The sequence below is a fragment of the Pan paniscus genome, chromosome 7, assembly GCF_029289425.2.
Source record: "Pan paniscus chromosome 7, NHGRI_mPanPan1-v2.0_pri, whole genome shotgun sequence".
Taxonomy (NCBI): Eukaryota; Metazoa; Chordata; class Mammalia; order Primates; family Hominidae; genus Pan; species Pan paniscus.
The window spans coordinates 101,534,738-101,550,835 of NC_073256.2; the positions used below are offsets into that span (position 1 = coordinate 101,534,738).

Here is a 16,098-nt window from a genome sequence, read left to right on the forward strand (position 1 = left end):
AGGCAGCAAGATGTTGCGAGCCACAGCTCCCTGCTGGTTCCCACCTGGATACCCAGAAGCTAAGAAGGTGGCCGAGGAGGCGGCCCTGGAGGCAAGAAGCCGCCAGTTGGGAGAGGAGCAGAGCCAGGCCGGTGCTCCCGAAGGCAGCAAGATGTTGCGAGCCACAGCTCCCTGCTGGTTCCCACCTGGATACCCAGAAGCTAAGAAGGTGGCCGAGGAGGCGGCCCTCGAGGCTCCAGAATTCCCCCTGCCCTCTCATCAGCCTGCCCAGAGCTTCGGGCTCCGGGTGCCCCAGATGCACAACCAGGCCTCCGCATTTGTGGACATCCAGGCGGAGCCCCAGAACAGGGGTCCGTCGGTGCCCCCAGCGTGTCCCAAGGTGGTGACGGAGGCGTGCTACTTCCCTGCACAGAGGGGATCGGCCTGCTGCTTGCCAGCCGCCCCAAGGCTGACAGAGAGGCCCTCGGGAGTCCGCATCTCAGCCCCCAGGAAGAGGAAGACGATCGCCCAGTCTTCCAGCCCTTGCATGGTCACAGGTCGCACAGATGCCAAGAGAACCCGCGTGGCCAGCAGCAGCCAACGCTCCAGTGGCTCCAAGGTCGGCAGACAGCCAGGGAAGACGCGCAACAGGTCAGGGATGGCATGCAAGACCACCACCACCATCAGCTCTAAGCGAATCGTCCGTCGTCCATCCTTACCGAGTTTGAAGAAACCTATTGTCCTCCGAAGGTCTGGGTGCCAAGTCCCCACCGTCCTCCGCCGAGGCTATCTCCAACTGTTCACCGAAGAGTGTCTCAAGTTCTGCGCCTCCAAGCAGGAGGCCGAGGAGAAGGCGCTGAACGAGGAGAAGGTGGCCTACGACTGCAGCCCCAACAAGAACAGGTACCTGAACGTGGTCCTGAACACCCTCAAGAGACTGAAGGGCCTGACCCCCAGCTCCATGCCGGGCCTCAGCAGGGCCGCCCTGTACAGCCGCCTCCAGGAGTTCCTGCTCAGCCAGGACCAGCTCGAGGAGAACGGCTACCCCTTCCCGCACCCCGAGCGGCCCGGAGGCGCCGTCCTCTTCACTGGCCAGGGGAAGGGGCCTGGCGACTCCTCCTGCAGGGTCTGCTGCCGTTGTGGCACCGAGTACCTGGTGTCCTCCTCGGGCCGCTGTGTACGCGACCAGTTGTGTTATTATCACTGGGGGCGGGTCCGCTCGAGCCAGGTGGCTGGAGGCCGGGTTAGCCAGTACACCTGCTGTGCAGCTGCTCCTGGCTCTGTGGGCTGCCAGGTGGCAAAGCAGCACGTGCGGGACGGCCGCAAGGACAGCCTCGATGGCTTCGTGGAGACCTTCAAGAAAGAGTTGTCCAGAGACGCTTATCCAGGAATCTACGCCTTGGACTGTGAGATGTGCTACACCACGCATGGCCTAGAGCTGACCCGCGTCACCGTGGTGGACGCCGACATGCGAGTGGTGTACGACACCTTCGTCAAGCCCGACAACGAGATCGTGGACTACAACACCAGGTTTTCCGGAGTCACCGAGGCCGACGTCGCCAAGACGAGCATCACCTTGCCCCAAGTGCAAGCCATCCTGCTGAGCTTTTTCAGCGCCCAAACCATCCTCATCGGGCACAGCCTGGAGAGCGATCTGCTGGCCCTGAAGCTCATCCACAGCACCGTGGTGGACACGGCCGTGCTCTTCCCGCACTACCTGGGTTTCCCCTACAAGCGTTCCCTCAGGAATCTCGCGGCCGACTACCTGGGACAGATCATCCAGGACAGCCAGGACGGCCACAACTCCAGCGAGGACGCAAACGCCTGCCTGCAGCTGGTGATGTGGAAGGTCCGACAGCGCGCCCAGATCCAGCCACGCCACCGGTCCGCCTCTCCCGCCGCCCTGGCCTGTCCTTGGCCCCAGGCCCCTTCCACAACCGCCATCAGTCCTGAGAGCTCACCCTGTCCACCTCGCCGCAAGGCCAAAGAAACCGGAGCAGTCGACGGCAGGAGAGGGCAAAAAGCCAAGAGTAACCCCAACCGGCCACTCCCAGTCCCCCGGAATCCCTGCCGCGGACCCTCGGGCCTGTCCCCATCCCTCTGCCCTTCCCAGACCTCTGTCCTTCCACTAATCGCCTCCCGCAGCACCGAGCCGCCACTCCCAGTCCCCCGAGTCCCTGCCGCGCCCCCTCGCGCCTGTCCACATCCCTCTGCCCATCCGAGACCTCTGTCCTTACACCACTAGCCACCCCACGTGGGACTTCCATGGCCTCTGAGTACAAGGCCAGCCCCCCGGCCCACCAGCTTTCTGAATGTGTGCTTACCTGTTTTTCTCGAGAGGCACCACAGTGAGGTGGGTGAAGCACTTAGGCTCTGGAGTTAGATATCTGGGTTCAAGGCCAAATTCCACCACTTACTAGGTTTCTAATATTGCACAGATAATGTCTTTGCGCTTCTACCTTTTGATCTTTAAAGTGTGATCAAAAGAGACTTAGACTCCCACATCATAATCATGGGAAACTTTAACAGCCCTCTGTAAACATTAGACAGACCAACGAGACAGAAATCTAAAAAGGATATCCAGGAATTGAACTCAGCTCTGCACCAAGCGGACCTAGGAGACATCTACAGAACGCTCCACACCAAATCGACAGAATATACATGCTTCTCAGCACCACATCACACTTATTTCCACATTGACCACATAGTTGGAAGTAAAGCACTCCTCAGTAAATGTAAAATAACAGAAATTACTGCAAACGGTCTCTCAGACCACATTGCAATCAAAGTAGACCTCAGGATAAAGAAACTCACTCAAAACCGCTCAACTGCATGGAATCCGGACACCCTGCTCCTTAATGAGTACTGGGTACATAACGAAATGAAGGGAGAAAGAAAGATATTTTCTGAAACCAATGAAAACCAAGGCACAACATACCAGAATCTCTGCGTCACATTTAAAGCAGTGTGTAGAGGGAAATTTATAGCACTAATTGCCCACGAGAGAAAGCAGGAAAAATCAAAAATGCATACCCTAACATCACCATTAAAAGAATGAGAGAAGCAAGAGCAAACACATTCAAAAACTAGCAGAAGGCAAGAAATAACTAAGATCCGAGCAGAACTGATGGAGATAGAGACACAATAAACCCTTCAACAAATCAATGAATCCAGGAGCGGGTTTTTTGCAGTGATCAACAAAATTGATAGAGCACTAGCAAGACTAAGAAAGAAGAAAAGAAAGAAGAATCAAACAGATGCAGTAAAAATGATAAAGGGGATATCACCACCGATCCCACAGAAATACAAACTACCATCAGACAATACTATCAGCACCTCTAAGCTAATGAACTAGAAAATCTAGAAGAAATGGATAAATTCCTGGACGCATACAACCTCCCCAGAGTAAACCAGGAAGAAGTTGAATGCCTGAGTAGACCACTAACAGGCTCTGAAATTGAGGCAATAATTAACAGCCTATCAAGCAATAAAACTCCAGGACCAGACGGATTCACAGCCGAATTCTACCAGAAGGACAAGGAGGAGCTGGTACCATGCCTTCTGAAACTATTCCAATCAACAGAAAAAGAGGGAATCCTCCCTCACTCATTTCATGAGGCCGGCATCATCCTGATCCCAAAGCCTGAGAGAGACACAACCCAAAAAGAGAATTTTAGGCCTATGTCCCTGAGGAACATCGATGGGAAAATCCTCCATAAAATACTGGAAAACCGAATCCAGCAGCACATCAAAGAGCTTATCCATCATGATGAAGTGGGCTTCATCCCTGACATGCAAGGCTGGTCCAACATATGCAAAACAATAAACATAATCCAGCGTATAATCAGGACCAAAGACAGAAACCACGTGATTATCTCAACAGATGCAGAAAAGGCCTTCGACAAAATTCAACAGCCCTTCATGCCAAAAACTCTCAATAAATTAGGTATTGATGGGACATCTCCCAAAATAATACGGGCTATTTAGGGCAAACCCACAGCCAATATCATACTGAATGGGCAAAAAGTGGAAGCATTCCCTTTGCAAACTGCCACAAGACAGGGATGCCCTCTCTCACCACTCCTATTCAACATAGTGTTGGAACTTCTGCCCAGGGCAATCAGGCAGGAGAAAGAAATAAAGAGAAATCAATTAGGAAAAGAGGAAGTCAAATTGTCCCTGTTTGCAGATGACATGATTGAATATTTAGAAAACCCCATCGTCTCAGTCCAAAATCTCCTTAAGCTGATAAGCAACTTCAGCAAAGTCTCAGGATACAAAATCGAGGTGCAAAAATCACAAGCATTCTTATACACCAATAAGAGGCAAACAGAGAGCCAAATCATGAGTGAGCTCCCATTCACAATTGCTTCAAAGAGAATAAAATGCCTAGGAATCCAACTAACAAGGGATGTGAAGGACCTCTTCAAGGAGAACTACAAAGCATTGCTCCACGAACTAAAAGAGGAGACAAACAAATGGAAGAATATTCCACCATCACGGATTGGAAGAATCAATATCGTGAAAATGGCCATACTGCCCAAGGTAAATTATAGATTCAATGCCATCCCCATCAAACTACCAATGACTTTCTTCACAGAACTGGAAAAAACTGCTTTAAAGCTCATATGGAACCACAAAACGGCCCCCACTGCCAACATAATCCTAAGCCAAAAGAACAAAGATGGAGGCATCAAGCCGTCCGACTTCAAGCTACAGTAGAAGGCTACAGTAACCAAAGAGCATGCTATCGGTTGCCGTTTTGGTTACCGTAGACCAATGGAACAGAATAGAGCCCTCAGAAATAATACGACACATCTACAACCATCTGATCTTTGACAAACCTGACAAAAACAAGAAATGGGGAAAGGATTCCCTATTTAAAAAAATGGTGCTGGGAAACCAGGCTAGCCATATGTCGAAAGCTGATATCGGATCCCTTCCTTACACCTTGTACAAAAATTAATTCAAGACAGATGAAAGACTTAAATGTTAGATCTTAAACCATACAAACCCTAGGAGAAAACCCAGCCAATACCATTGAGGACAAAGGCATGGGCAAGGACCTCATGTCTAAAACGCCAAAAGCAATGGCAACGAAAGCCAACATTGACAAACAGCATCTAATTACACTAAAGACGTTCTGCATAGCTAAAGAAACTCCCATGAGAGTGAACAGGCATCCTGCAGAAAGGGAGAAAATTTTTGCAATCTACTCATCTGACAAAAGGCTAATATCCAGAATCTACTAAGACCTCAAACAGAGTTACAAGAAAAACCAAACAAGCCCATCAACAAGTGGGGGAAGGATATGAAGAGACACTTCTCAAAAGAAGACATTTATGCAGCCAACAGACACATGAAAAAATGCTCATCAAAACTGGCCATCAGAGAAATGCAAATCAAATCCGCAATGAGATATCATCTCACACCAGTTAGAATAGCGATCATTAAAAAGTCAGGAAACAACAGGTGCTGGAGAGGTAGTGGACAAATAGGAACACTTTTACACTGTTGGTGGGACTGTAAACTAGTTCAACGGTAGTGGAAGATAGTGTGGCGAATCCTCAAGGATCTCGAAATAGAAATACCATTTGACCCAGCCATCCCATTGCTGGGTATATATACCCATAGGATTAGAAATCATGCTTCTGAAAGGACACACGCAGACGTATGTTTATTGCGGCACCATTCACAGTAGCAAAGACTTGGAACCAACCCAGATGTCCATCAATGATAGACTGGATTAAGAAAATGTGGCACAAATACACCATGGAATACTATGCAGCCATGAAAAAGCATGAGTTCATCCCCTTTGGAGGGACACGGATGAAGCTGGAAACCATCATTCTTAGCAAACTATCGCAAGGACAAAGAAAGCAAACACCGCATGTTCTCATTCATAGGTGGGAATTGAAGTATGAGAACGCTTGGACACAGAAAGGGGAACATCACACACCGGGGCCTGTCATGGGCGGGGAGAGGGGGAGGGATAGCATTAAGAGATATACCTAATGTAAATGACTAGTGAATGGGTGCAACACACCAACCAGGTGAATCTTGGAAGGCAAAAGCTACTGAATTTAGCGAATTTGTGGAGGCATTCCCAGAAATCAGCCAGGTGAAGTATCACACAACCGAAGACTGCACAACTCCTGTAAGGCAGCACGACGCGGCAAACCCAGACGGCCACTCTTCTCACCCCTCCTCCGTTGGCTGTTCTGGGTAATGAGGTTCAAAAGTCACCTAGGCAACTGCCAAAATAGCTGAAATGGAGTAAGGGCTTCAGGCTGGTGACTAGCAGAGGTCCACCTGACCCCCGTAAGCTGCTGAACAAGAAGGGCTGCCAGAAATGTCCCCCTAGGGAATTTGGTGGAGACGAAGACCCGCTCACTGGACAAGGGTTCCTCCCAGGAGACGCCCGAGCGGAAGAAACGGGCTGTGAGCCACGCCCTTTCACCCTCCGCTACCCCGCCCTGGGCTGGTGAAGGTGCGCGTAAGGATGAGGACTACTGAGCCCTGAAGAAATAAATCCTTCCCCTTTGACCCCAAGGAGGATTGCCTGTGAGGATCTTCAACGAGTCTACCCGTGTCTAGACACGGGAGCAGGTCTGTCCGGCACAGCACCTCCCTCAAGGAGGAGAAGAGTGAGGAGAAAGGAAACTCAAGTCTGACCATTCTGTCCTGGGAGAGAAGAGGAGGATCTCATCTCTCATCTGTCCAAGCAAGGCAAGGAGACTTTCTCTCATCTTTCCAAGCAAGGCAAGGAGACTTTGTATAATTAGGAAACAAAAAGAATTTAGAAGGAATGAAAGCAGCCCGTAAGGTGCATTCCTAAGGACTGCCCATTGAAACTGACACAATTGCCCTTGTTTGATGAGAGGAATGAGCAGAGCACTGAGGTGGTGAACAGGGATCTAGTGAGACTTTCCCAGCATGTTTCTACCAAAGCTTTCTCTAAGCTTCTCGGAACACTCTCCTAATAAGCAGATGTTTGGCCCTTCAGAAAGTCAACAAGCAAAATGCCTTGAGTGTCCCAAAACACTGATGCCATGATGTTGGCTCCTGACTGGCCTCCTTTTCCTTTGACTGGACCACTGCCACCTCTCGGTAGCCGTCGCTTTGATGATGCTTTGCCTTCGAGGTCATATTGGTAAAGCCATGTTCCAACTTCCGGTTACAATTTGTCAGAGGGATGCGTCAGGATCGTGATCCCTCCTGTTTAAAATTTCCACTGATAGCTCTCGTCGTAACTGCAGCTGATCTGGGCACAGTGGTTTTCACAGCCACTGCAGGATTCATCTCCCACATCTTCTCACCTCTTCTTGAAACAAGCTATACATTCGTAAAGAGTTCATTTCTTTGGGGTAGTGTCCTTAGAAGCTTTTGTGAAAACATCAATGATTTCTTCATTCTTCCACCCAAGCTTCACCAGAAATTTGATGTTTGCTCTTGCTGCAATTTTCGTGGAATTCATGTTGCTCTGATAGGAGTCCTTTTCAGTGGATGTCTCATCCTTCTCAGTGCCTCAAACTCGATCTAGTTCAGAAAGGTTATAAGGAGTTCGGACAAGTTTATTTGAGTGCAAACCAGTGGAAACCCATGCATAGTTTCTTCACCATGTGCATTTTCTATGAACCTTTTGAAGAACCCCTGTGTAGAACATTGCCCAAGTCGTGGGAGAGAAGTGGGTGCGGTCCACTTCCTGTCCTCAATTTGCCCGCAGCGGAGGAGTGCAGAGAGCAGGGAAACGCAACCCCAGAGAGATCCTGCCCTGCAGCATGCAGCAGACTGCTGGTCCAGTCCTGGCTCCATGGGGTGCTGTGTGGGCCCAAGCAAGTTGACCAAACTCCCTGACGCTGAAATGAATCCTAGGTGGCCCAATTCCAGTAGCCATTATAGGACTGCCCTGCAGGGACAGTTAATTAACTCAGGAAAAGCAACCTAGCTCTGTCCCAGGTAGTCGGCCGCGAGATTCCTGAGGGAACGCTTGTAGGGGAAACCCAGGTAGTGCGGGAAGAGCACGGCCGTGTCCACCACGGTGCTGTGGATGAGCTTCAGGGCCAGCAGATCGCTCTCCAGGCTGTGCCCGATGAGGATGGTTTGGGCGCTGAAAAAGCTCAGCAGGATGGCTTGGACTTGGGGCAAGGTGATGCTCGTCTTGGCGACGTCGGCCTCGGTGACTCCGGAAAACCTGGTGTTGTAGTCCACGATCTCGTTGTCGGGCTTGACGAAGGTGTCGTACACCACTCGCATGTCGGCGTCCACCACGGTGACGCGGGTCAGCTCTAGGCCATGCGTGGTGTAGCACATCTCACAGTCCAAGGCGTAGATTCCTGGATAAGCGTCTCTGGACAACTCTTTCTTGAAGGTCTCCACGAAGCCATCGAGGCTGTCCTTGCGGCCGTCCCGCACGTGCTGCTTTGCCACCTGGCAGCCCACAGAGCCAGGAGCAGCTGCACAGCAGGTGTACTGGCTAACCCGGCCTCCAGCCACCTGGCTCGAGCGGACCCGCCCCCAGTGATAATAACACAACTGGTCGCGTACACAGCGGCCCGAGGAGGACACCAGGTACTCGGTGCCACAACGGCAGCAGACCCTGCAGGAGGAGTCGCCGGGCCCCTTCCCCTGGCCAGTGAAGAGGACGGCGCCTCCGGGCCGCTCGGGGTGCGGGAAGGGGTAGCCGTTCTCCTCGAGCTGGTCCTGGCTGAGCAGGAACTCCTGGAGGCGGCTGTACAGGGCGGCCCTGCTGAGGCCCGGCATGGAGCTGGGGGTCAGGCCCTTCAGTCTCTTGAGGGTGTTCAGGACCACGTTCAGGTACCTGTTCTTGTTGGGGCTGCAGTCGTAGGCCACCTTCTCCTCGTTCAGCGCCTTCTCCTCGGCCTCCTGCTTGGAGGCGCAGAACTTGAGACACTCTTCGGTGAACAGTTGGAGATAGCCTCGGCGGAGGACGGTGGGGACTTGGCACCCAGACCTTCGGAGGACAATAGGTTTCTTCAAACTCGGTAAGGATGGACGACGGACGATTCGCTTAGAGCTGATGGTGGTGGTGGTCTTGCATGCCATCCCTGACCTGTTGCGCGTCTTCCCTGGCTGTCTGCCGACCTTGGAGCCACTGGAGCGTTGGCTGCTGCTGGCCACGCGGGTTCTCTTGGCATCTGTGCAACCTGTGACCAAGCAAGGGCTGGAAGACTGGGCGATCGTCTTCCTCTTCCTGGGGGCTGAGATGCGGACTCCCGAGGGCCTCTCTGTCAGCCTTGGGGCGGCTGGCAAGCAGCAGGCCGATCCCCTCTGTGCAGGGAAGTAGCACGCCTCCGTCACCACCTTGGGACACGCTGGGGGCACCGCCGGACCCCTGTTCTGGGGCTCCGCCTGGATGTCCACAAATGCGGAGGCCTGGTTGTGCATCTGGGGCACCCGGAGCCCGAAGCTCTGGGCAGGCTGATGAGAGGGCAGGGGGAATTCTGGAGCCTCGAGGGCCGCCTCCTCGGCCACCTTCTTAGCTTCTGGGTATCCAGGTGGGAACCAGCAGGGAGCTGTGGCTCGCAACATCTTGCTGCCTTCGGGAGCACCGGCCTGGCTCTGCTCCGCTCCCAACTGGCGGCTTCTTGCCTCCAGGGCCGCCTCCTCGGCCACCTTCTTAGCTTCTGGGTATCCAGGTGGGAACCAGCAGGGAGCTGTGGCTCGCAACATCTTGCTGCCTTCGGGAGCACCGGCCTGGCTCTGCTCCGCTCCCAACTGGCGGCTTCTTGCCTCCAGGGCCGCCTCCTCGGCCACCTTCTTAGCTTCTGGGTATCCAGGTGGGAACCAGCAGGGAGCTGTGGCTCGCAACATCTTGCTGCCTTCGGGAGCACCGGCCTGGCTCTGCTCCTCTCCCAACTGGCGGCTTCAATGAGTGCCGCGGCCGCCACCCGTCGCCTTTATAGACGCACAGGGCAGAGTGGGTGGGACTTCTCCTTGATAGGTTGGTGCTTCCATCCAATCACACTGAGCCTCATCTTCCACCAGACTCCAGCTTGGGAATGCCTCAAGGGGTGCACTAATGGAATCAACTGGAACTCCTGGTTGCTAACCTTGGAGCTAGGTTGCTTTTCCTGAGTTAATTAACTGTCCCTGCAGGGCAGTCCTATAATGGCTACTGGAATTGGGCCACCTAGGATTCATTTCAGCGTCAGGGAGTTTGGTCAACTTGCTTGGGCCCACACAGCACCCCATGGAGCCAGGACTGGGCCAGCAGTCTGCTGCATGTTGCAGGGCAGGATCTCTCTGGGGTTGCGTTTCCCTGCTCTCTGCACTCCTCCGCTGCGGGCAAATTGAGGACAGGAAGTGGACCGCACCCACTTCTCTCCCACGACTTGGGCAATGTTCAACACAGGGGTTCTTCAAAAGGTTCATAGAAAATGCACATGGTGAAGAAACTATGCATGGGTTTCCACTGGTTTGCACTCAAATAAACTTGTCCGAACTTCTTATAACCTTTCTGAACTAGATCGAGTTTGAGGCACTGAGAAGGATGAGACATCCACTGAAAAGGACTCCTATCAGAGCAACATGAATTCCACGAAAATTGCAGCAAGAGCAAACATCAAATTTCTGGTGAAGCTTGGGTGGAAGAATGAAGAAATCATTGATGTTTTCACAAAAGCTTCTAAGGACACTACCCCAAAGAAATGAACTCTTTACGAATGTATAGCTTGTTTCAAGAAGAGGTGAGAAGATGTGGGAGATGAATCCTGCAGTGGCTGTGAAAACCACTGTGCCCAGATCAGCTGCAGTTACGACGAGAGCTATCAGTGGAAATTTTAAACAGGAGGGATCACGATCCTGACGCATCCCTCTGACAAATTGTAACCGGAAGTTGGAACATGGCTTTACCAATATGACCTCGAAGGCAAAGCATCATCAAAGCGACGGCTACCGAGAGGTGGCAGTGGTCCAGTCAAAGGAAAAGGAGGCCAGTCAGGAGCCAACATCATGGCATCAGTGTTTTGGGACACTCAAGGCATTTTGCTTGTTGACTTTCTGAAGGGCCAAACATCTGCTTATTAGGAGAGTGTTCCGAGAAGCTTAGAGAAAGCTTTGGTAGAAACATGCTGGGAAAGTCTCACTAGATCCCTGTTCACCACCTCAGTGCTCTGCTCATTCCTCTCATCAAACAAGGGCAATTGTGTCAGTTTCAATGGGCAGTCCTTAGGAATGCACCTTACGGGCTGCTTTCATTCCTTCTAAATTCTTTTTGTTTCCTAATTATACAAAGTCTCCTTGCCTTGCTTGGAAAGATGAGAGAAAGTCTCCTTGCCTTGCTTGGACAGATGAGAGATGAGATCCTCCTCTTCTCTCCCAGGACAGAATGGTCAGACTTGAGTTTCCTTTCTCCTCACTCTTCTCCTCCTTGAGGGAGGTGCTGTGCCGGACAGACCTGCTCCCGTGTCTAGACACGGGTAGACTCGTTGAAGATCCTCACAGGCAATCCTCCTTGGGGTCAAAGGGGAAGGATTTATTTCTTCAGGGCTCAGTAGTCCTCATCCTTACGCGCACCTTCACCAGCCCAGGGCGGGGTAGCGGAGGGTGAAAGGGCGTGGCTCACAGCCCGTTTCTTCCGCTCGGGCGTCTCCTGGGAGGAACCCTTGTCCAGTGAGCGGGTCTTCGTCTCCACCAAATTCCCTAGGGGGACATTTCTGGCAGCCCTTCTTGTTCAGCAGCTTACGGGGGTCAGGTGGACCTCTGCTAGGCACCAGCCTGAAGCCCTTACTCCATTTCAGCTATTTTGGCAGTTGCCTAGGTGACTTTTGAACCTCATTACCCAGAACAGCCAACGGAGGAGGGGTGAAAAGAGTGGCCGTCTGGGTTTGCCGCATCGTGCTGCCTTAGAGGAGTTGTGCAGTCTTCGGTTGTGTGATACTTCACCTGGCTGATTTCTGGGAATGCCTCCACAAATTCGCTAAATTCAGTAGCTTTTGCCTTCCAAGATTCACCTGGTTGGTGTGTTGCACCCATTCACTAGTCATTTACATTAGGTATATCTCTTAATGCTATCCCTCCCCCTCCCCCCGCCCATGACAGGCCCCGGTGTGTGATGTTCCCCTTTCTGTGTCCAAGCGTTCTCATACTTCAATTCCCACCTATGAATGAGAACATGCGGTGTTTGCTTTCTTTGTCCTTGCGATAGTTTGCTAAGAATGATGGTTTCCAGCTTCATCCGTGTCCCTCCAAAGGGGATGAACTCATGCTTTTTCATGGCTGCATAGTATTCCATGGTGTATTTGTGCCACATTTTCTTAATCCAGTCTATCATTGATGGACATCTGGGTTGGTTCCAAGTCTTTGCTACTGTGAATGGTGCCGCAATAAACATACGTCTGCGTGTGTCCTTTCAGAAGCATGATTTCTAATCCTATGGGTATATATACCCAGCAATGGGATGGCTGGGTCAAATGGTATTTCTATTTCGAGATCCTTGAGGATTCGCCACACTATCTTCCACTACCGTTGAACTAGTTTACAGTCCCACCAACAGTGTAAAAGTGTTCCTATTTGTCCACTACCTCTCCAGCACCTGTTGTTTCCTGACTTTTTAATGATCGCTATTCTAACTGGTGTGAGATGATATCTCATTGCGGATTTGATTTGCATTTCTCTGATGGCCAGTTTTGATGAGCATTTTTTCATGTGTCTGTTGGCTGCATAAATGTCTTCTTTTGAGAAGTGTCTCTTCATATCCTTCCCCCACTTGTTGATGGGCTTGTTTGGTTTTTCTTGTAACTCTGTTTGAGGTCTTAGTAGATTCTGGATATTAGCCTTTTTCAGATGAGTAGATTGCAAAAATTTTCTCCCTTTCTGCAGGATGCCTGTTCACTCTCATGGGAGTTTCTTTAGCTATGCAGAACGTCTTTAGTGTAATTAGATGCTGTTTGTCAATGTTGGCTTTCGTTGCCATTGCTTTTGGCGTTTTAGACATGAGGTCCTTGCCCATGCCTTTGTCCTCAATGGTATTGGCTGGGTTTTCTCCTAGGGTTTGTATGGTTTAAGATCTAACATTTAAGTCTTTCATCTGTCTTGAATTAATTTTTGTACAAGGTGTAAGGAAGGGATCCGATATCAGCTTTCGACATATGGCTAGCCTGTTTTCCCAGCACCATTTTTTTAAATAGGGAATCCTTTCCCCATTTCTTGTTTTTGTCAGGTTTGTCAAAGATCAGATGGTTGTAGATGTGTCGTATTATTTCTGAGGGCTCTATTCTGTTCCATTGGTCTACGGTAACCAAAACGGCAACCGATAGCATGCTCTTTGGTTACTGTAGCCTTCTACTGTAGCTTGAAGTCGGACAGCTTGATGCCTCCATCTTTGTTCTTTTGGCTTAGGATTATGTTGGCAGTGGGGGCCGTTTTGTGGTTCCATATGAGCTTTAAAGCAGTTTTTTCCAGTTCTGTGAAGAAAGTCATTGGTAGTTTGATGGGGATGGCATTGAATCTATAATTTACCTTGGGCAGTATGGCCATTTTCACGATATTGATTCTTCCAATCCGTGATGGTGGAATATTCTTCCATTTGTTTGTCTCCTCTTTTAGTTCGTGGAGCAATGCTTTGTAGTTCTCCTTGAAGAGGTCCTTCACATCCCTTGTTAGTTGGATTCCTAGGCATTTTATTCTCTTTGAAGCAATTGTGAATGGGAGCTCACTCATGATTTGGCTCTCTGTTTGCCTCTTATTGGTGTATAAGAATGCTTGTGATTTTTGCACCTCGATTTTGTATCCTGAGACTTTGCTGAAGTTGCTTATCAGCTTAAGGAGATTTTGGACTGAGACGATGGGGTTTTCTAAATATTCAATCATGTCATCTGCAAACAGGGACAATTTGACTTCCTCTTTTCCTAATTGATTTCTCTTTATTTCTTTCTCCTGCCTGATTGCCCTGGGCAGAAGTTCCAACACTATGTTGAATAGGAGTGGTGAGAGAGGGCATCCCTGTCTTGTGGCAGTTTGCAAAGGGAATGCTTCCACTTTTTGCCCATTCAGTATGATATTGGCTGTGGGTTTGCCCTAAATAGCCCGTATTATTTTGGGAGATGTCCCATCAATACCTAATTTATTGAGAGTTTTTGGCATGAAGGGCTGTTGAATTTTGTCGAAGGCCTTTTCTGCATCTGTTGAGATAATCACGTGGTTTCTGTCTTTGGTCCTGATTATACGCTGGATTATGTTTATTGTTTTGCATATGTTGGACCAGCCTTGCATGTCAGGGATGAAGCCCACTTCATCATGATGGATAAGCTCTTTGATGTGCTGCTGGATTCGGTTTTCCAGTATTTTATGGAGGATTTTCCCATCGATGTTCCTCAGGGACATAGGCCTAAAATTCTCTTTTTGGGTTGTGTCTCTCTCAGGCTTTGGGATCAGGATGATGCCGGCCTCATGAAATGAGTGAGGGAGGATTCCCTCTTTTTCTGTTGATTGGAATAGTTTCAGAAGGCATGGTACCAGCTCCTCCTTGTCCTTCTGGTAGAATTCGGCTGTGAATCCGTCTGGTCCTGGAGTTTTATTGCTTGATAGGCTGTTAATTATTGCCTCAATTTCAGAGCCTGTTAGTGGTCTACTCAGGCATTCAACTTCTTCCTGGTTTACTCTGGGGAGGTTGTATGCGTCCAGGAATTTATCCATTTCTTCTAGATTTTCTAGTTCATTAGCTTAGAGGTGCTGATAGTATTGTCTGATGGTAGTTTGTATTTCTGTGGGATCGGTGGTGATATCCCCTTTATCATTTTTTACTGCATGTGTTTGATTCTTCTTTCTTTTCTTCTTTCTTAGTCTTGCTAGTGCTCTATCAATTTTGTTGATCACTGCAAAAAACCCGCTCCTGGATTCATTGATTTGTTGAAGGGTTTATTGTGTCTCTATCTCCATCAGTTCTGCTCGGATCTTAGTTATTTCTTGCCTTCTGCTAGTTTTTGAATGTGTTTGCTCTTGCTTCTCTCATTCTTTTAATGGTGATGTTAGGGTATGCATTTTTGATTTTTCCTGCTTTCTCTCGTGGGCAATTAGTGCTATAAATTTCCCTCTACACACTGCTTTAAATGTGACGCAGAGATTCTGGTATGTTGTGCCTTTGTTTTCATTGGTTTCAGAGAATATCTTTCTTTCTGCCTTCATTTCGTTATGTACCCAGTACTCATTAAGGAGCAGGGTGTCCGGTTTCCATGCAGTTGAGCGGTTTTGAGTGAGTTTCTTTATCCTGAGGTCTACTTTGATTGCAATGTGATCTGAGAGACCGTTTGTAGTAATTTCTGTTATTTTACATTTACTGAGGAGTGCTTTACTTCCAACTATGTGGTCAATGTGGAAATAAGTGTGATGTGGTGCTGAGAAGCATGTATATTCTGTCGATTTGGTGTGGAGCGTTCTGTAGATGTCTCCTAGGTCCGCTTGGTGCAGAGCTGAGTTCAATTCCTGGATATCCTTTTTAGATTTCTGTCTCGTTGGTCTGTCTAATGTTTACAGAGGGCTGTTAAAGTTTCCCATGATTATGATGTGGGAGTCTAAGTCTCTTTTGATCACACTTTAAAGATCAAAAGGTAGAAGCGCAAAGACATTATCTGTGCAATATTAGAAACCTAGTAAGTGGTGGAATTTGGCCTTGAACCCAGATATCTAACTCCAGAGCCTAAGTGCTTCACCCACCTCACTGTGGTGCCTCTCGAGAAAAACAGGTAAGCACACATTCAGAAAGCTGGTGGGCCGGGGGGCTGGCCTTGTACTCAGAGGCCATGGAAGTCCCACGATGGGTGGCTAGTGGTGTAAGGACAGAGGTCTCGGATGGGCAGAGGGATGTGGACAGGCGCGAGGGGGCGCGGCAGGGACTCGGGGGACTGGGAGTGGCGGCTCGGTGCTGCGGGAGGCGATTAGTGGAAGGACAGAGGTCTGGGAAGGGCAGAGGGATGGGGACAGGCCCGAAGGTCCGCGGCAGGGATTCCGGGGGACTGGGAGTGGCCGGTTGGGGTTACTCTTGGCTTTTTGCCCTCTCCTGCCGTCGACTGCTCCGGTTTCTTTGGCCTTGCGGCGAGGTGGACAGGGTGAGCTCTCAGGACTGATGGCGGTTGTGGAAGGGGCCTGGGGCCAAGGACA

At 50.0% G+C, this 16,098-nt stretch overlaps 1 protein-coding gene across 1 annotated transcript; it reads left to right on the forward strand.

Moving 5' to 3' along the window:
* Positions 1-652: 652 nt before the first annotated feature.
* Positions 653-2,224, forward strand: LOC134730896 (exonuclease GOR-like). The gene has a single exon (XM_063606568.1). It carries the CDS (start codon positions 941-943, stop codon positions 2,222-2,224), a length of 1,284 nt encoding a protein of 427 aa, XP_063462638.1. The 5' UTR covers positions 653-940.
* Positions 2,225-16,098: the final 13,874 nt, after the last annotated feature.